The 22,276-nt window shown below is 47.1% G+C and overlaps 1 protein-coding gene across 1 annotated transcript in view; it reads right to left on the bottom strand.

Moving 5' to 3' along the window:
• Positions 1-19,650, bottom strand: part of RTN1 (reticulon 1) — a 307,938-nt gene extending 288,288 nt beyond the window's left edge. The window contains exon 1 of the mRNA XM_063947364.1: positions 18,887-19,650. Coding sequence (XP_063803434.1) covers positions 18,887-19,064 — 178 coding nt within the window. The 5' untranslated portion in view covers positions 19,065-19,650. The remainder of the gene's footprint in view (positions 1-18,886) is intronic.
• Positions 19,651-22,276: the final 2,626 nt, after the last annotated feature.

Raw genomic sequence — 22,276 nt, 5'->3', positions numbered from 1 at the left:
TCCCCTAAGTCCCTCGATGCAGTGAGCCTGTTGCCAGCAGGTCTCACTGAAAATAAAAAACCTATTTAAACTTTTACTCTAAGCAGCTCAGGAGAGCCACCTAGATTGCACCCTTCTCGTTCGGGCACAAAATCTAACTGAGGCTTGGAGGAGGGTCATAGGGGGAGGAGCCAGTGCACACCAGCTAGTCCTAAAGCTTTTACTTTGTGCCCAGTCTCCTGCGGAGCCGCTATTCCCCATGGTCCTTTCGGAGTCCCCAGCATCCACTAGGACGTTAGAGAAAATACTATTGCTGCAGTCGCTCTATATTCCATCTCAAATGCAGTCCACATACTAGTCTATGGAGACTGTGATCTTGTCAAATCTGTCAAGCTCTAAAAACACGTAGCAATGTTTCCAAACCGGCCATGTTGGTGACGTCAGCGGTGACGTGGCGGGGGGTGGCGCTTGGAGATCACATGATCTCCAAGTGCCACCCGTCCACACAGAGTGAATGGGAAAACAGGTTGCATCAACGGCTTCCCATATATACAGCACAGCGAGCCGGGTTAAACCCATGTTCAACCCTGCAAGCTACCAGAGTTGGAATACTGGGGCACTCAACCTGGATTATTCCAACTGGGTCCTTTTACACCGCGGGCGCACTCATGTGCAATAACCCGTGTACAAAGCTGGCGGTGTAAAAGGGGTGTAAGCCTGTGTCCTTGCTTGGCTTTTGTAACACACTGCCCTGCTAATTAATTTCCTACTGCAACAATATGCTATACTTACCCACGCATTTTTTAAGACATTTGTAATTAAGCTCCTCTATTTGCAGTGAAGAGACAGGCTACTTTCAGGCAATTTACCAAGGACCCCTAGTGTTCACGCTAAGCTGATGTAGCAGGGCACGGTGCCCTGCCCAATTTAAAAAGTATAAAAATGTGCCCTGCCCTTATTGCAGTGCCCTGCTAAAACAGCCTGCCAGGTGCTTTCCCCACGCACGGGCCGCAGTGTCCTGTGGGTGGGAAAAGTGTCCGTTTCCTATCGTCCTCGCGTGAATAGATGTGCGCTATTCCTATTAAGAGGATTGGAGCTTGGGGGAAGCCCGGCTACTCTGTACGCCCCAACTGAGTGACCACAAATTATACAATTCTATTTCTGACCCGCCAATCCTGGAACACTGGTCAATATGAATTTACAGTAACTAAACTCCAGAAAAAAAGGTTCATCTAGAAAAGTAGCCTACATTGTATACATTGTTACTGACACATTTCAAAGAGGTGCAGCTTGTACATGTTGTATAGGGCTATTATGAGAAAAAAGAAAGTAATAGCCCTTTTCCACTAAAATCCTGGGGTCGATTCGAGATTTGGAACACGGTTTGAATCCGTGTCAATCCCGAGACAGACCCTGTTCCTACTGCAGCTCTGACCTGGGTTATTCCCGGGTTGGCACCATTTATACCCCTTTCACACCGCACAAATAACCAGGTATCGACCAGGCATATTGCCGGGTCGACACGGGTCGGCGTGCGATGTGAAAGGGGCATAGCCGAAATCGCGGGTAGCCTGACCCGGCATTTCAACCCGGGAATAAAGCAGTGTTATACCCGGGTTGAATACCGGGTCAGTGGCTGCGTAAACGGGCTCCCGGGTTGATGCGTCCCGGGACTCGTTTACAACAGCAGGGAGAGGCGGCGCGGAGATGATCTCATCTCCCAGCGCCGCCTCCACCTCCGCTGCTTCCCCCTGCTGCTATGGCAACCCGCCCGGCATATTGTCGGGTCGGGGAAGCCTGCAGCAGCTGCCAATGTCGGATCCCACCCGGGAAGGACCCGTTTCCAATTCCCGGGTGGGATCCAGCATTGGCAGTGTGAAAGAGGTATAACATTGCACACAGGTGCAGTCTTCCTTCTGCCGGTGCATGGAGATTACATCATCTCCCAGCGCTGGGAAATCCGTCTCTCTCCATTCTGTAAACAGGACCCAAGTCGGATAACCAGGGTTACCTGTTTATACTACACCCTTAACTGGATACTTCGAGTCCAAAGCAGCTACCCGGGAAGAAAAGCCTGGGTTTGTTTTTAGGGGAAACTGTTTTCTACTATTGAAAATCCCAGGTTTACGCGCGTTCACATGCAAAAACTCGAGATTTTGATGTCAGTGGAAACAGATCATAAAAGTATATTAGTAATTTGCAGCACAGCTTTAACTGAACGCAGAAGTATTTAAACTAAAATGCAGACCTTTGTATTTGGACCCAATAACGGTCACAATTTAAGTAACATCATATTTCCCAAACTTCCCAGTTTTGTAGGTACAGGGCCCTAGCTCGCACCCACATCCAAAATAAGCCATGGCCAAGGATGAGCGGTATGATAACGTACATATATTTGGCATCTCTAAGATTGGGATGAGTGACAAAGAATGTTTTGAGAAATATTTGTGGGTTGTACTAAACACAGTATTGTTAAAACAGTAGGAAGGTGAACTGTACTGAATTTTCCAGTTTTCACCATACAATGCTTATAGGGATACTTTAAAATAGGGGGGACCCATGTGCAATCTCCATACGGCTCCTCACTTGCCAGCTCAAGTTCCAAGTAGACTCTGGCAAGTGCTGATCTCCGAGAAAATGGCATAGGCCCCCTTTTTTCTGGTGATTTCTTTAGAGCACATGCACAAATCTCTGGAAACATGGTGCCTGCACCAGTTTCCTGAAGATACCTGAGTTGCCGACACAGTGGAAAGAATTGGGAATTGGGTTAAGGATGTGGGCCCTACTGGACCAGGGGACCTACTGCCCACCCACACTCTGTACCCATTATAGATACGCCCATGAATGCTCAGAAGATTGAAACAGATTTATTTCAGAATAATTCCAAAAGAATACATGTCCCCAAAAAAGAAAAACATCATAAAATGAACATGCCCCTGTCTCCGGGAGCACACTAGGAGACAGCATTCTCCTCCTCCCCTGCTGCTCCCCTGAGAGGGAGCGTGGCACTTGACTGTGCAGTCTTAGCCAAGCTCTACACTCCCAGCCAGTGGCGTATGTATAATGTGTGCGCCATTTTGCTAGAGACCTGTGCACCACCTAGTGTTCAGAGTTACTGTCATTGCTGCTGCCTGTTAGAGAAGAGGGGGCTCGGATGGAGATTGTACATGGGCCCCCTACCCCCTCTTAATGCACCCCTGTTCTCAGCCCATCAGAAGGGATGTAGTTGAGATGCCTGCTTCTGGGATCCCGGCGGTGAGAATACCGGCACGGGAATCCCGACAGCTGTCAGAATGCGGACGCGGGATCCCAACTGCCAGATTCCCAAACATCCGTATGTGGGGATGGGTTAGGGTTAGGCTGCTGGGAGAAAGGGTTAGGGTTAGGATGCGGTGGGGGGAAAGGGGAAGTTAGGGTTAGGCTCAGGGAGTGAAGGGATACAGTTCGGGGTGGGGGGGGGAGGGTTAAGGTTTAAGGTTACATTAATGCAGTGCCCTTGTTGGAATTTACAACATTCTGGATGTCTGTGTCGGTATTCTTACCGCCGGCTTCCTAAATGCCAGTATCCCATACCCAACCCCATCAGAGATATGGAGAAGCAGCAGCTGGCGCCTGCATACATTACAGCCCATACTTTAAGACTTTTCCTGACTTATATTGTGGCTTCATGTTATTCATGTACAGGTATCTGCAGTGTGTTTATGATAAACTATGTTAAATGCAATCTAAGCATCATAGTGTGAAAAAGGTGATATTTTATTATTACTTAAGTATATTTAATTATAAAACATCTTTACAAAAAAAATTGTTGCGTTAAAACAAACAAAAACATATATATTCTTGGTGCGACTGATGAATATGTGAGATTGATAGATGCTGACACTGGAACGGCATCTGATGCAATTCTAGCGTTAAGCTGCAGTGTGATTGATGAGGGCTGTGGTTTACTGTGTTACACGGGTCAGGTAAGATTTCCTCTAATAGCAGGCAGGCAGGCAGAGTAAGATATAAAAAAAAGACTGGAACTAGTACAGGCTTCTTCCAAGTCAAGGGGTCCACTGGGAATGCGTCAGAAAATGGAAAACAAAGTAAAGATAAAATGAAATGCGCAGTGATTGCTGGGAGACGCTGCACATTATGTATGCATAAAAAACAATGCTGCAGTTTTCACAGATTAAAGCTAAGTATGAATTAAAAAATGAAAAGCATAGATGTAGTGTAGAGAAAACTAAACACAGAATTATGTGTTGTAGTGTCAATTAAAATGCAGAAAGTACACCGCAGTTTACTCACTTTTGCGATGACATGCACAGCGGCGAAACAAATTGGGGCAGATGTATTAACCTGGAGAAGGCATAAGGAAGTGATAAACCAGTGATATATGCAAGGTGATAAAGGCACCAGCCAATCAGCTCCAATATGTAAATTAACAGTTCAGATCTGATTGGCTGGTGCCTTTATCACCTTGCACATATCACTGGTTTATCACTTCCTTATGCCTTCTCCAGTTTAATACATCTGCCCCAATATTTGGGTCAGGGTTATTAGGCAGTCCACACCATCCACATTTAATTACAATGTAGCTTGGGGTAAGATATAGCTGCTTTGCAAAAGACACAGTACACAGTCAGATAACTAATGGGGAGAATATATACTTACTGACTGTCCCAAAATGCCTGGGAGACTCCCAAATATCGGGCTGGCCCTCCCAGATCCCAGGAAAAGTAGGAAAATCTCCTAAATGCCGATAAGTGGGTCCGCTGTCACCTGCTTCCCAAATCAAGGTGACAGTCTAGGCAGGTTTGAAGATGTAATTTGCCTGGAATTATGGTTCCCCTTTTGTTTTACAATTCTGGGAATCATGGCTCTACATTACAGGGGGGAGTGATGGGGGTAGGGGGGTTATTAGGGACACAATGGCTGCACCATGCTCCCCAGCACCTGCCACCACCCATAACCAGAAGCTAAGTGACTGGAACAGCATACGTGCAGGCAGTGTTCCAGTACTGTGTACACGGCAGCAGGTAGAAAGGAGAGAAGTAGTGACAACTTTAGCGAAGGTCAGGTAATACTGCAGAACAGGCCGTTCCACAGGGGTCGTGGTATACTATAATCAGTCACTGATTCATTATCAGCACGGCTGATAATCCCGCTGTCTTCAGGTCCCTTCATTACGGTGGGTTCGGGTGCAATGCACCAGATGTACTACCTGTTGCGTCCCCCCCCAAAGGATAGAGTATGTTTAGACTATCCACTGTGTGTATGTACACAAGGGAACGGGGCCACTGATATCATATGCCACTCAGACAATGATTAAGCAATATGCCGGCACCCACTGGTGCATACATAAATACACATATGGAATGGAGGTTATGCCCTTGCATTCAACTATAGAATGTTCTGCGCACTAAAAATGTGAGCAATGAAATTTGCGACAGTATCAATAATCCCTACTTCTGCACTACTTCCAGTGGTTAGTGAATGTGAATCCCTACTTCTGCACTACTTCCAGTGGTAAGTGAATGTGGTGGTTAGCACGGAACGCAGCCCTGTCTGCAATGAGTCATTTATCGGCAATATGTGAATGAGACTCAACAGAAGACTTTACAGTCTAATGAAAGACCTCTTCCTTGAGGAACAGTGAATGCCATCAGGAAAATCTGGGCATGTTGTTACCAGTATTACAGACACTTAGGATATGCAGGACTCTTCAGAAATTCTCTGGTGTGTCTCAGTATTTCTGTTCCACAGACTATTAAATGAGATAAAACATAATTTCCACTGAAGGCAATAAAAACGTACATATGGAACAAACATTGTCAGCCTTCAAAACAACACAATTGACGCAGTTTACGCCACCTGTATACTACCTACTATGTCACACTCCCAGGCTCCTCATACTCTGCCCCCTCTATTCTGGTTCTTCCTTTCTCTTTACTATAATTTTCTGCCTTTCAGCTTGCACCCCTTCTCCCTCACCTGGTATACCAAACCACCCCCATACACACATGACCTAAGTAATTCATTTTAAAATATTACAGTGTAGGAGATCATTAACAGGTTGAACTCAATGGACAAATTTTCAACCTCAGAAACTATGGGGCAGATTTATTAAGCCTGGTGAAGTGATAAAGTGGAAGGTGATAAAGCGTCAGCCAGTCAGCTCCTAACTGTCATTTTTCAAACCCAGCCTCTGACATGGTAGCTAGGAGCTGATTGGCTGGTACTTTATCACCTTCCACTTTATCACTTCACCGAGCTTAATGAATCTGCCCCTATGTTACTATGTAATGCTTGCTTTCCTGTTGTTTGTTTGAGATCACACCCGTCTGCTGACTTATACTCTTATACACGGATAGAGTAATAGAGTATGCCGGGTGGTACTCATGTGACCGGCGGTCGGGAGGCCGACGGTCACATGACCTCCAACATCCCGCCCCCTCACTATCCTGACGGTCGGCATGCCGACCAACAGGGACTATTTCCACTCGTGGGTGCCCACGACACCCATAGAGTGGGAATAGAACCTGTGGCGACGGTCGCCACCGAGCCCGCAGCAAGCCCCCAGGGGGCTTGCTGCACTCGCCCCTCCCCGCCGGGATCCCGGAGTCGGTATGCTGACCGGCGGTTAGCCATACCACACCCGAGTATGCTTATTCTAGGTAGTACTCCAGACTGTGGCTGTCAGCCTACAGTGTGAATATACAGCAGCGTATAATGCGCCGCACATATAAATCTATGATAGCTGTCAAGCTTTAAATGATCAATCAGCACTAGAATAAAGCTAATCATCATTAACATAAAAGAAAAACAGTACAAGCTGACCTGGCATCTTAGCTAACTGCAATAAATGTGTACACTTACTGAATTCCAAAGACATAGAAAGTGTAATTTAACAAAAAATATTTATTTAAATGACTTCATTTGCAATAATGGTGCTCGGTAACTCACGGTACAGTAGCTTTGAATCAGCAAGAACGAGAAAACACAAAGTATACACTGAGGGGCAGATGTATTAACTTGGAGATGGCGTAAGGAAGTGATAAACCAGTGATATGTGCAAGGTGATAAAGGCACCAGCCAATAAGCTCCAATATGTAAATTAACAGTTAGGATCTGATTGGCTGGTGCCTTTATCACCTTGCGCATATCCCTGGTTTATCACTTCCTTATGCCTTCTCCAGGTTAATACATCTGCCCCTGAGGAAACTGAAGCGTCACATTTATTGTAAATAAACAATGCATCCAATATACATTAAACTTGTTCCACCCAACACACTAGTCCGGAGGAATCTTTAAAAGCTATCAGTACAGTTTTATAATATAGGGCATTCTTCCCCAATGATTCCCTGCAGCACTAACCGTGCAACTTTTTAATGTACTTCCTAAGGAGGATCATTCTGGAGTATTTAAATGGCTGAATTGTAGAAACGTGTAACTACGCTCCAATTGTGCAATATAGACAGTAAAATTAAGCACTTTGCTATAATCACTTATTTTGGATTGAAAAGCTCTCTGTAAATGATGTACAATATCTGTGAGATTACACATCTCAAGCGAAAGAAGAAAAACAAAAGACGGAATAATAAAACTAAAGACAGACAAAGGGAGTCTTGTTGAGGGAGACAATGTAATAGCAGATCATCTTAATTATTTTTGCTCAGTATTCACTACTGAATGAGAGGGGATGGGGCCACAGTTAAGTTGCAGGGATATTCAGGAAAATGAAACAAGTACATTTACAAAGGAGAAGGTCCTAACAGAACTCACAAACCTGAAAGTGGACAAATCTATGGGGCCAGCTGGATACATCCAAGGATACTAAAATAACTTAAAGAGGTGCTGGTAGCACCATTGACAGAATTATTCAACCAGTCATTAGCTACAGGAATTATTCCAGAGAACTGGAAAAGAGCAAACGTAGTCCCACTGCACAAAAGTGGAAGCAAGGAAGAGGCAAACAACGACAGACCAGTGATTCTTACATCAGTAGTAGGGAAATTGATAGAAACACTCTTAAAAGAAAGAGTTGTAGATTATTTCAAATCCAGCAATTTATAGGATCCCAAACAGTACCGATTCACTGGGGGGAGATCATGCCAAACAAATCTTATTGACTTTTTTTGACTGTGGGACTACAGTGATGGATAAAGGTGGAGCCGTAGATATAGCTTATATAGACTTTTGTAAGGCTTTTTACACTATTTCACATCGAAGACTGCTAAATAAACTTGAAAGTTTGGGATGGGATACTAAAATTATTGAATGGATAAGATCTTGGTTGAAGAATAGAAAACAAAGAGTTGTAGTAAATGGAGTGCATTCACAGGAGGGAAATGTTACCAGTGGAGTACCCCAGGGATCTGTACTTGGACCAGTGCTTTTTAATATCTTTATCGATGACATTGCAAATAGCATTAAAGGGAAAGTATGCCTATTTGCAGATGACACAAAGGTATGCAACAGATTAGACACACCAGGTGTGGTAAAACAAATGATTGAAGATCTAGGTAGACTAGAGGAATAGTCAAGAGTGTGGCAATTACAGTTTAATGCCAAAAAATGCTAAATTATGCACTTGGGTCTCAAAAATCCAAAGGCTAAATATAGTATTAACGACACTATACTGAAAACTACTGAGGAGGAAAGGGATCTAGGAGTCACTATTTCAGGTGACTTAAAGGCAGGAAAGCAATGTAACAAAGCAATGAGGAAGGCTAGTCAGATGCTTGGCTGCATTGGGAGAGGAATCAGCAGCAGAAAGAAAGAAGTAATAATGCCACTGTATAGGTCATTGGTACGGCCTCATCTAGAATACTGTGTTCAGTTCTGGAGGCCATATCTTCAAAAGGATATTACTACATTAGAGACTGTACAAAGAATGGCAACTAAAATGGTGCATGGCCTACATCACAAAACATACCCAGAAAGACTAAAAAAATCTCAATATGTATAGTTTGGAGCAGAGAAGGGAAAGGGGGGAAATGATAGAAACTTTCAAATATATCAAGGGTCCAGGAGGGGTACATTCTCCAAATGAAGAGAAGCAATAGGACACAAGGACATGCACTGAGACTGGAGGGGGGGAGGTTCAGAGGAAATTTGAGGAAAAATGACAGAAAAGGTAGTGGACAAGTGGAATAGCCTCCCATCAGAGGTGGTAGAGGCTAAGACAGTAGACCAATTTAAACATGCATAGGATAGACATAAGGATATACTTACAAATAAATAAGGATCAAATAAGGTTTGAGATAAAAAAAAATATGGTTAAAAAAAGGGGCAGACTAGATGGGCCAAGTGGTTCTTATCTGCCGTCAAATTCTATGTTTCTATGTTTTTAAGCCACTGATTTGGTTCAATAAATAAACTGCCCTATTTACATATGCCTTGTCATTAACCTCCTCTGCCTGTTTACATAGTACTCTTTTTAAAACCTGGATAAACAAAGTGGAGAACATTAATCATTATAACTTAATTGTGATCTGGGTACATAAAACACAGTGCTTTCTATATTGAGAAACCTTAACAAGTAAAAGCTGAAATATGGTCAAAGTAAGCCGTTATATAATCAGTGTATGTCAGCGTATGTTACCTGTGTGTCACTTACAAATATATGACGTATGCCTCTAATTGGAGTAGTTTCATTGGGCGGGATGTACTAATGTACATCGCCGCCCTGCGCCATGATGCTGATCGCATATGTACTTACATTGCTGAGGACAGCTCTTCCGATAAGATCCCTCACACAGCGCCGCGGAAAGAAGCCCATAGGCTTCTATGGACTAAAGCTGGCAAACCCCGCCGCGGCGCTGACCTGCCGGCCGGGGGATGGTACAGCAGGAAAATGCGGTAAACAGGGAGTTTACCGCATTTTCTGTTTAGTACATCCCGCCCATTATATGAGTATAGAGTACATGCATGTACACTGGCGGAGGCGATTTTGTGCCCTGTGCTGTGCCCCCCAACACACACACACACACACACACAATAACTTGACAGCCGAAGCATCCTTAGGCTATACAGCCTGCTGCGTGCCTGGAACGTGCAGGCTGCCATTCCGGACACCCTGTTAGCCAAAATGTAGGTACCGCCTGCCAGTGATGGCGCACAGCTCACACCCCTGTAGTTATGGCCCTATGCCATGCTGGCTGGCATTTAATGTCTCCTCTCCTGGAGAAGCCCAGAGATTATCTCCCATGTGGGAAATCGCCAACTCTTCCAGGAGTCAGGGGGGCTAGCCAATAAATCAGGAGTCACCCGGCAGAGTAGGTACCTATGTCCTATGCATGCATACAGATACAGTGCACTAAATGACACTTAAAAGTGTTGCCAAATAGCAGCATAATACATCAATGTAATATTACTTTATTATAGAACACTTTTAATATAAAATAAGGTGCTCCTGTAGAGTTGACCTTGTTAGTTTTGTGGGCATATCTTGTGAGTTTTATCACTGATTGGGAAGTAGACTAAAAAAGTGTTTTTGTCCTATTAAAGAATACTTCGCCTTCGGGCTTTTTCCGTCATATAAAGGAAGGGGGGAAATGGGGATGAATCTCTGCACGGGTATAATAAACTCAATAAATTAACAAATACCCCGACCATTATTTATCAGAGGGGACTTATATCCATCTATAAAGAGTTCCGGGGGTGCTGCCAGAGACAAGGTATATGGACATAGAGAAACCAAAGAGGAAAGAATGTCTCTTTGTTGGCGCCAACAAAGAGACATGGGGGGGTCATTCTGACCCGTTCACTCGCTGCTGTTTATCGCAGCCGAGGGAACGGGTCTCTACTGCGCATGTGCCGGCGCCGTAGTGAGCCGGCGCATGCCAGACGGACGAAGGCCGTAGCAGGGCAGCGATCGCCTCTGCCTGATTGACAGGCAGAGGCGGTCACTGGGCGGGAGGGGGCGGAACAGTGGCGTTTGGCCGCCGTTTCGTAGGCGCGGTCTGGCCAGCGCAGGCGTGGGCGGACCGCAGCGGCTGCGTGACGTCAAATGCAGCCGCTGCGGCCAGCGGCAGCGACAACCAACTCCCGGCCAGCCGCAGGAGCTGCACTGGCCGGCAGTTACTCCTGAAATACAAAAGCTGTGCGATGCTTTTGTATTTGTGCATTGGGGGGGGGGGGGGGGGAAGGGGCAGCACTGACATGCGGGGCGGACTAGCTCTGTGCTGTCCCCCCACATGTCAGAAAAGATGATCGTAGCTGCGCTAAATTTAGCACAGCTACGATCAACACGGAATGACCCCCATTCTTTCCTCTTTGGTTTCTCTTCGTTTCTTTCCAATGTGTTGTCACACTGTGAATGTTTCTAAGCGTACACCACTAAGGGCGCTGGAAAGACATGCTAACTCAGTTGTACCTCTACTTGTAGTGTTCTAATTGGTAGAGATGAGCGGATTCGGTTTTACTCGGTTCTCAAAACCGAATCTTATTGGCTATCCAAAACACGTGACATCCGTGAGCCAATAAGATGTCGTTTTGAGAACCGAGTAAAACCGAATCCGCTCATCTCTACTAATTGGGTGGTAACAGGCTGGTCACATGCAGGGGGGTTTGTCCACAGAACTCCAGGCAATGCAGCGTTAGGCGCATGTATAATTATGCTTGTTGTCAGACTGATCTTTTGCACCAAGGATAGGCCTGGGGGCAAATGGGCTCTGATATTTTGATGTGTTGGTAGTTTGTCATGTAGGTATCCTATTCATGTTGTATTTAGGGTGTCGGTATTATTTTACTGTTGGGATTTCGGTTGTCAGTATTTATGTAAATGTGTCGGTATTATGAGTGTGTCGAGATTTTAAACCTGTTGGGGTGTTGATGTTTTATATTTGGGATGTCTGGATTTTGAGATGAGGCTCATGTCAACCATTATTTTATCAGTCGGGATATAAACTATATCCCATCTGGCCGCAAAGCTGTGTAACTGGCAAATATACTCAATTAGTTCAATGCGTTCAATTTGCGTTGTCATTGACAATGTCGACACTCATAAAATATCGACATTCTCAAATGTTGACAAAACAGTGTGTCCCGGTAGTGTGACATCACTTACCTCGGTGCAGCTGCGGCGGTGCAGCGGTAACTTTTGGTCTGGCAGATAATGTAGAGTTCAAGTACACTAACCCTTACCCCTAACCCACCCCCCACTCCCCAAATCTAATGTCGCCATTCTTCAAAATGTCAGTATTTCACATGTTGACATTTCCAATGGGAGGTTGTGGGCAGGATCCGGCATGTGGGAGGGACTTTCCCTGTTCCGGGCGTCCCCCCCCCCCCCCCCCCGCCAAAGAAATTGATCGTAGATGTGCGTTTTCTCATATCTGAATCGGCCCCTTAGTCACATAAATAAATAATTTGGAGCGACAAAACTACACGGCTAGATTACACTGAGCAATCTGATGTGTGACATTCATACATCTGTGTGAGTCTGAATCTGGGTACATAGGTGGTCTTTCAGAGTTGATCGCTCGTTATTTTTTTTTTGCAACGGAGTGATTAGTCGCTAATGCGCATGCGCAATGTCCGCAGTGCGACTGCGCCAAGTAAATTTGCTATGCAGTTAGGTATTTTACTCGCGGCATTACGAGTTTTTTTCTTCGTTCTGGTGATCGTAATGTGATTGACAGGAAGTGGGTGTTTCTGGGCGGACACTGGCCGTTTTATGGGAGTGTGTGAAAAAACGCTACCGTTTCTGGGAAAAATGCGGGAGTGTCTGAAGAAATGGGGGAGTGTCTGGGCGAACGCTGGGTGTGTTTGTGACATCAAACCAGGAACGTAACTGACTGAACTGATCGCAGTAGCCGAGAAAGTGTGGAGCTACTCAGAAACTGCACAGAGATGTCTATTCGCAATTCTGTTAATCTTTCGTTCGCAATTTTGATAAGCTAAGATTCACTCCCAGTAGGCGGCGGCTTAGCGTGTGCAAAGCTGCTAAAAGCAGCTTGCGAGCGAACAACTCGGAATCACCCCCATAGGGCTCTGATGCAGGGGCCGTGGCTTTTTCTCACGCCAAGTCCATGTGTAAAACTAATTCTTGTGCGGTTAATGTCACAGCCCAGCATCTCTAGTGCACTGTGAGTGGCATTTCGCTACGTCTGTGGTGCATATAACGTGAAATATAAAGAAAAGTATGGGGCAGTACGGATGGTGTAATGGTTAGCATTTCTGCCTCACAGCACTGGGCTCGATTTCCACCATGGTTCTGTGTGGCGTTTGTATATTCTCTCCGTACTTGCGTGGGTTTCCTCCGGGTACTCCGGTTTCCTCCCACAATCCAAATATATACTGGTAGGTTAATTGGCTTCCAACAAAATTAACCCTAGTGTGAATGTCTGTGTACATGTGATAGGGAATATAGAGTGTAAGCTCCACTGGGGCAGGGACTGATGTGAATGGCCAAAGATTCTCTGTAAAGCGCCGTGGAATATGTGTGCGCTATATAAGTAACTGGTAATAATAATAATAATAATCTGTATATGGGTGGACGCAATAGGGAAAAGAGGGCAGAGAATGTTGCGGTAGTAGGAGGGGTGTTAAGCTAAAAAAATAAATAGGAGTTAAAATCTGCAATAAAAAAAAACTAATCACAAGGCACACAGAAATTATGCACGCCGCTTATAAAATTATTATCAGTGTTCAAAGGCAACTAATTAATATATAATTATGGAAAGTTACAACATATTTCTTTGGTGTATCAGTAAGCAGTAGGAGAATACAATTATCCCTTGGATGCTATCAGTAGAACTGCTGCTATGATAAAGGCTACCATTGTTTTTATTCTCCATCCAGTTAGGTCATTTAACATGAACACCAGAATATCGGCCCTCATTCCGAGTTGTTCGCTCGCAAGGCGATTTTAGCAGTATTGCACACGCTAAGCCGCCGCCTACTGGGAGTGAATCTTAGCATCTTAAAATTGCGAACGATGTATTCGCAATATTGCGATTACAAACTTCTTAGCAGTTTCAGAGTAGCTTTTGACTTACTCGGCATCTACGATCAGTTCAGTGCTTGTCGTTCCTGGTTTGACGTCACAAACACACCCAGCGTTCGCCCAGACACTCCCCCGTTTCTCCAGCCACTCCCGCGTTTTTTCCGGAAACGGTAGCGTTTTTTCCCACACGCCCATAAAACGGCCTGTTTCCGCCCAGTAACACCCATTTCCTGTCAATCACACTACGATCGCCGGAGCGAAGAAAAAGCCGTGAGTAAAAATACTTTCTTCATAGCAAATTTACTTGGCGCAGTCGCAGTGCGAATATTGCGCATGCGCACTAAGCGGAAATTCACTGCGATGCGAAGAAATTTGCTGAGCGAACGACTCGGAATGAGGGCCATCATATGCCAATCGATGTACTGTTACAGGAATCTGTATATTAGGCAGTTTACCCGGTTTCCTAATGCTCTGTACCTTTCATAAGGCGTCTACAGCCCCCACCCTCAACAAATTATTTTGGATGATAATTCAACTTTCAGGAAATTAGATACTCTTATTTTGGAGCATTTGCAATGTTATATGTGAAAGTTTTGATTCCAAGCCCAAATTTTTCCATGATCATCTTTGCTCTTTAAACTTTGTGTTCTCATTTTTTTCTACAAGTTATACTCCAAGTTATCTGGATTATAAGAACCAGTGTCAAATGTAATTGTCCACTAGAAGAATACCTGACTGGCCTCACTAGTGCTCTGCGCTACTTTCTGCGTACAGAGATTGGAAGAGCGATTAGTTATGCTCAGTGATATGACCAGGCAAAAATAAGGGCTGCATGGGTCAGAAAAGGGTTGGAATCAGGAGACCGGCGTTTGTGAACCTGGAGGTCACCATACCGACCCCAGGATCCCGGATGCTAGAATGCCGCCGCGGGAGGGGGAGTCGAGCACGACGGAGCTCCTTGCGGGCTCGTTGGCTCGCCATAGGTTCTATTTCCAGTCTATAGGTGCCGCGGACACCTACGAGTAGAAATAGTGCCTGTTAGTTGGCATGCCGACTGTCGGGCTGGCCCGAAATCCGTGTTCCGGCGTTGGTATAGTGTTCAAGAGCCGATTATGAAAAGCAGAGAAGCTGTGACTAAGTTGTGTGGGTGTGACCAGTGCTGTATGGGTGTGGTCAGTTCCATGTGGGTGTGACCAGTGCTGTATGGATGTGGTCAGTTCCATGTGGGTGTGACCAGTGCTGTATGGGTGTGGTCAGTTCCATGTGGCTGTGACCAGTGCTGTATGGGTGTGGTCAGTTCCATGTGGGTGTGACCAGTGCTGTATGGGTGTGGTCAGGTCCATGTTGGTGTGTACACTATCAGCCTCAACATCTCCCTAAAGGTGTGTGTACACACGGCGAGATAAATCCTTTCGATTTTGACTATACAGTCAAAATCGGAACAAAAGTTAGAGGAAATCGGAAGGTGTTATGCCGCTTGCGGTACGGATTCGATCCCAATGCGTGTCCCTGCGGGGTCGGTATCGCAAGCCCTGATAGACTGTGCAGGCAAGTCAATCTTGACTATCTAGTGTACTATCTACTATCTAGTACAAAGTGTAGTGAAATTGGCACTTAGTCAAAATCGTACATTGTCAAAATTGAAAGTACAAAATCAGTGCTTCTGGGGTCTGGGGGAGATCAAGGGAAGTCGCATAGTCAAAATCGGGCATAGCCAGAATCTCACCGTGTGTACACACTTTAAGGGGGAGATGTACTGAGCAGTGATAAGAGTGGAGAAATGAGCCAGTGAAGAAGTTACCCATGGCAACAAATCCGCTGCTCTGTATAATTTTATAGTATGCAAATTATAAATGTTACTTCCATGCTGATTGGTTGCCATGGGCAACTTCTCTACTGGTTCACTTCTCCGCTCTTGTCACTGCTTAGTGCATCTCCCCCTAAATACGTAAAAGCATAAAAATTTCTGAGGAAAACAGAAACACAATTTTAACTCCTATGATTTATGGCCGCCTGTGTGACCAACTGGGTGGCTTAATATCATCATGCTGATGGGCCTATTTTTATGTGGAGACCTGGAGCTCCATTCGCCCCACTGTTAATCTGGCCCTGATATTGACCCATGATGGAGCACAGATAGCTAAATCCAAATAACTGAGGTACTAATTTAACATACCCTCCAGCTGTACCTTTTCAGCAGGTACAGTGCCTTTTTTTTATGGTCTATACCGATTTTTGGCTCTCCAAACTTCCATTGAAAGGGAAAACCCTTTACCGGTGGCCACGCCCCTTTTTCAGATTTGTACCGATTTTTATGTGTAAAATGTTGCAGGGTATGATTTAGTTTAGGGGTCTATTTACTAAGCCTTGGCTGGAGATAAAGTGGATGGAGATAAAGTACCAGCCAATCAGCTGCTAGCTACCATGTTACAGGCTGTGTTTGAAAAATGACAGTTAGGAGCTGATTGGCTGGTACTTTATCTCCGCCCACTTTAACTCCATCCAAGGCTTAAAGCCTGGACTGAGTGTGCCTTTAGGACCAGGATTAGGAACCTCTGGAATAGGCGAAGGAGCCTTCTATCTGGGTTGGGTATGGCTTACTGGAGGCCGGGATCTCCCTTCTATCTGTATGACTGTGAATTGTGTGATCTACTGAATGAGGCCAAATATATGTAACACATTTTCTACCGTCACAAAACAAAAACAATGAGGCCCAACTACTGTACAGCTCCAGCCACACTGTACCACTCAAGGCCCATACACACTTGCAGATATGGGGGGAGATGTACTAAGCCTGAAAAGTGATAAATATCACTATGATAAAGCACCAGCCAATCGGCTCCTAACTGCCATATTACAGGCTGTGTTTGAAAAATGACAGTTAGGAGCCGATTGGCTGGTACTTTATCACTGTGATATTTATCACTTTTCAGGCTTAGTACATCTGGCCCAAAATGAGCAACGTCGCTCATTTTTCCCCTTCCTGAGCGACATTGTTAATTTTCTCGGCCAGTGTGTATGCCACCAGTGATGATCGATGTGCGGTCCTGCGGGTCGGCAACAATCATCGCTGTCGGCAGTGCACACAACTCAATCTGGACCGCCCGGCAGGGGAAACACTAGACTACGTCGCTTATAGGGGGTCATTCCGACACGATCACTCGCTGCAGTTTATCGCAGCGATTGGGTCGGAATTGCGCATGCGCCGCAGTGCGCCGGCGCATGCCGGACGGCCGAGGTCCGTCGTTCAGTAGCGAACGCCTTTGCCTGACTGACAGGCAGAGGCGGTCGCAGGGCGGGAGGGGGCTGGACGGTGGCATTAAGCCACCGTTTTGGGGGCGCGGTCCGGCCAACGCAGGCATGGTTGGACCGCTGGGAAGGCGGGCCGCGGCGGCTGCGTGACGTCTCACGCAGCCGCTGCGACCAGTGGCAGCGACGATCAACTCCTGACCAGCTGCAGGAGCTGCGCTGGCCGGGACTTACGCCATAAATACAAAAGCATTGCCGCTGTACGATGCTTTTGTATTTGTGCGGGGGGGTGGGGGTGGCGGACTGACATGCGGAGCGGGCTAGACCTGTGCTGGGTGTCCCCCCGCATGTCAGGGAAGATGATCGTAGCTGTGCTAAATTTAGCACAGCTACAATCAACTCGGAATGACCCCCATAGAGCGATGTCATCTAGTGTGTATGGACCTTTACAGCCTAACGCAGGCATGTCCAAACTGCGGCCCTCCAGCTGTTGTGAAACTACATATCCCAGCATGCCCTGACACAGTTTTGCTGTCAGAGAATGCTAAAGCTGTGTCAGGGCATGCTGGGATGTGTATTTTCACACTAGCTGGAGGGCTGCAGTTTGGACATGCCTGGCCTAACGCAAGTAACATTCTACAACATGACTTGCTCTATTAGACCAGAGTAGGTCAGCACAGTAAGCTTGCATAAAATCAATTAAAATGAAGTTAGCAAGAAATAAATTCTATACAATGATTACTTAGAACCAACCGTATGATTAGAAGAAGTATATTGAACACACACACAAAAACAATAACAACAAAAATCAGGGGACAGTTTCTGCAAGATAGTGTAATAAGTTTTTAACCATTCCACCTTTTGGTACCATTCCATCATTTACCCAACTGCGAGAACCACCTCCTGCCTCTACGTAATAAAGTGTTTTACAGCCTAAATCTATATTCCGCTGCTTCCTGGTGCCAATCATTTTTATTTTTTGCTGCACCCTAATTTCTAAAACTCTCTTTTATAACTAATTACTAAAATTATCTGCCATACAGAGTGACGGATCAGAGACAATGAGAGTGACAGTTTGACAGGCAGTGTTTTGCAGCGGCTGCGGAGTACTTGCCGAGATATTTTTTGGCACCAAAAGCTTTGCACTAAATAGTCGGTTTAAGAAACAGCTTTTCCAAAGGGAGTGAAAAAAAAAAAAAGGATGCAGGATGTAAGGTCTAGCTTGTTTAATAAGCATCCTATGTGCATGGACAGACTGGCTGGATGTCCTTGTTTTCTAAAGAACTGTAAATCCCCCCAATAAATCACATCACGTAACATACTGTATATTGATAAATGACACATTGCCATGGATTTGCCTACTAGTTGCATTGAACATTTAACACAATTTCACATTATAACAGGTGAAGTTCATGGTTTCTGGAGTGCATCAATGCAGGATGAGGCCGAATACAGATGTGTTCCCGTCACCTAACACTGAAAGGGATGAAAGTCATCAGGTTTTATAACAAAAAAAAAAAAAAAAACATTTAAAAAAAAAATCAATTGCAAATTTGCAAGTATTTCAATAGTACATTGGATGTATGCAGCAGACTTAGAGAAGTACTGTAGGATAACAGCATTGCTGTGCTGATTTTATACTGATTTACATACACTTGTTACTTGTTTGGGCACATACATATGAGGCATGAGTGGGCACTGCGTGGGTACCCTGCTTACCTGTGGATGTGGTCTCTATGGTAACGGGTGGATGCCCTGCCTGCTGCTGAGCCCTTACGGTCCCTCTCTGGTTCACAGGGCTCCGGGCGCCTCCTGCTGCTGATTCCCCCACCTCCTGTGCCCACACTGGGCGCCTCTCGCCAGCTTGCAGATCCCCGGGATTAGCAGCAGCAGCCATTGGGCTCTGTGTGTAGCAGGAGCTGGGAGCAGGGAGGGGATACTGCTGCAGTGTCTCCTGGAGGAAGATGCCACAGCCACTGGAGTGTTACGCAGGTGGAAATGGCTTGTGTGTAGTTCCCACTCCTTCCACCTCCCCGTCACTGACCAATCCCACGGATGTACTTAGCATAGAGAGCTGCCGCCCTGCTGGAACCCTTCCGGCGCTGGAGCAGTGAGCAAGAGCACCGTGGTGCTGCTGCTGCACTTGGCTGACGATGGACGATAAGGAGATCAAAGGTGCCGATGGTGCGGAGAGGGTTAAGTGGGAGGGGCGGCAGGCGGCCCGCGGGCCAACGGCGCGAAGGAGGGTGGGGGGGCGTGCAGGTACGCCCGTCCACTCTTTCACACCTGCGGGTACCTGGCAGCCAGTCAGGAGCTGGGGGGGCCGGCCGGGCACCGGGGGGTTAAATAGGACGAGCAGGGGGGGAGACGGGCATTGAGTGCAGGGAGAGCAGAGCTGCTAGCGTGACCCAGCTTCAACTCAGCAGCATAAAGGGACATAAAGGGACAAAGGAAGCCAGCTTCAAAGCAGCATGAAGGACGCAGCAGAGAGGGGGGTCAGAAGGAGAAGCATACCTCACAGGTTCCAGGAGGAGGCCGAGGACATCACAGGGTTACATTTCAGCTCTGCAAGGAGGGATGGAGCACGGCAGCAGCAGCAGCAGCACGGGTCTAATGAGACGGGAGCTCCCCCTGGCGGCCAGAAAGTAGCAGGACGGCAGCAGGAGCAGAGGAGAAGGAAAAGCAGCTCCAATCCTACAGCAAGGGCTGCGAAGAAGAAGAAGTAGCCGGCAGCAGCGACCAGCAGCGAGCAGGTACACGGGGTGAGTGACCTGCCGCCCATTTATGAGGATATCCCTGCTGCAACAGAGTCAGATGGCCCTCGATTCCGGAGGGGAGGGTCGGAAGGCGCTGGAGAAAGGTCAGACCCCGGCAACCCCATCTCACCCACCACCCAAACCCCAGCCCGCATACTGGAGAAAGGCAAGGCAGGGTACGAGGGTGGCCCATCACCAGGCGACCGGGATTCTTGGGTGCATCAGGCTTCCACCCAGCTGTTCAGGGAATTGTCACAGCTTCCGGCAGTCGGGCAGCTGAGCAGGGGGCTGCAGGACTCCGAACATCGCCACAGCAGTGAGAGACATTACAGGGGGCATGCAAGTAGGGAGTCATCTTATAGTCGGAGATCCCAGCGTTCCCACTCGCCACCCCCCAGCTCCCGGCATCAGCACAGCCACCATTCCAGAGCACGCCGGCCATCACCCACTAGGAGTTACGGCCGGCACGCATCACCGCCAGCGGCATACATCACCCCATGGCAGGGCCGGATCTAGGGGGGGGGGGCGAAAGGGGCGACCGCCCCCCCTAACACAGTCATAGCATACCCTCCAACATTTTACAAACAAAAATCGGTACAAATTAGAAAAAGGGGCGTGGCCACGGGTAAAGGGTGTGTGGCCACACCCCTTTTCCTATACTTTCAATGGAAGTTTGGAGAGCCAAAAATCGGTACAGACCATAAAAAAAAGGTACTGTACCTATTAAATAGTATGTCATAGCCACGCCCACTTTTGAGCAGAAGAGAGCTCTCTTGGGAGAGCCTGAGGCAGAACGATGTGCTGCAGCTTATACCACAGCAGCACAGAGGAGCCAGGAGAGCAAGGGTTACAGAGCATTTGCCCCTCACTTGCTGGTGTGTGGGTACTAGGGCTAATAAATACAATTACCCCATAGCACAGTCACATGTACATAGAACAATCACAAAGCTCTATCTCAGTCTCACTCAAAAAGTTCAGTCAGAATTGAGAGAGGAGGAGTTAGGATTGCAGATGGGAGGAGTTGGGACTGTAGAGGGAGGAGTCAAGATTAAACAGTAAACCGCCCCCCCTAAAGAAAAGTCTAGATCCGTCCCTGCCCCACAGCACGGTTGCCGAGGGTGCAGCTGCAGCAGGCAGGAGGACAGACGAGAACAGCGTTATCAGGTTACAGGAGGAGGGCATCGATCAGCGCACCATAGCAGCCAGCACGGCACCCCGACAAGGCAAAGCGCCAGGGCGGCAACACACAGGAACTGGCGTCAAGACGCGGCAGTCTTCACCACGCCAGCCAGAGTTCCGCATGGGAGCACTACGGCGATCCACGAAGCACATAGCATCACGCCGCGGAAGCGTCAGCGCGAGTACACGCAGTGGCCAGGAGGCGCTGAGCCTCAGCGAGGAGAGAGCGTCACGGGCTACGCTCCGGCCAGCGATGCCCCAGCAGTCCACACGGTCCAAGTGGCTACCACACCGAAGGCGGCGTCCTGCGCGATGCCCAGCGCAGAGGGTACAGCGGCAGCAGCACCGACAACCAGTCCCAGCGTAGCTGGAGGAGAATCTTCACACGGGGAGGGAGAGACCAATGTTGATAATAACAGTTTGTGCAATGTTAACGTGTCCCCAGAGATCTCGCAGAGTGTTAGTAATGTTATGGTTAAGTTTACGGGGGTGGTTGGTAATAGCGGAGCAGGTCAGGGGAGGGAGCAGGGAGACAGCTCAGCTGATTCGGATGAAGACGAATCATGTAGAGTGTTGAGGGAGCAGCTAAAGTTGGCCAGAGCGAATTGAAAGAAAAAGAAAGGTGGTACCCCGGGGACAGACGCGGTTAGGGAGTGGATGGGGCAGGTGCAGCAGGACACAGCAAAAACATTTTTGCAGACAGGGACCTCAGTGGGTTGTGAGTTCAGTTCAGTGGCAGGCCACCTGCCAAAGCAAACCAGGAAGGAGATTGAAAAAGGGGCTTTCGTAGATATATGCTCATTGACAGAGAAAGGGCTGAGCAACAAGGAAAAGGCAAAGCCAAAAGGGGGTACGCAATCTGATAGCTACAAGACAATCAAGAACTGGCTGAGCGGAATGTTCGCCTACTCCGGCTGTTACATAGAGGCGTACCCCGAGGTAGCGATGAGCATGTTAAAATATACCGATTTTATTACTCCGAGTACAAGGAGCAAGGGGGATCAGTCTGGCTGAGGTACGACGAGAGGTTCAGAATGAAGGCGGAGGGCGGTAAGCCCATTGAATTCGGAGTTAGGGACCTGGATGCTTGGCTCAAGGCGTTAGCTAGCAGTCTAGGGGGGAAGGCCACACCGGCGCACGCAGCCGGGGCGGGGAGGCCTAGCACGCAGAAGCA

This window comes from Pseudophryne corroboree, chromosome 12 (assembly GCF_028390025.1).
Source record: "Pseudophryne corroboree isolate aPseCor3 chromosome 12, aPseCor3.hap2, whole genome shotgun sequence".
Taxonomy (NCBI): Eukaryota; Metazoa; Chordata; class Amphibia; order Anura; family Myobatrachidae; genus Pseudophryne; species Pseudophryne corroboree.
The sequence above is the reverse complement of the archived record's forward strand: the minus strand, read 5'-3'. Positions and strand labels throughout refer to the sequence as shown.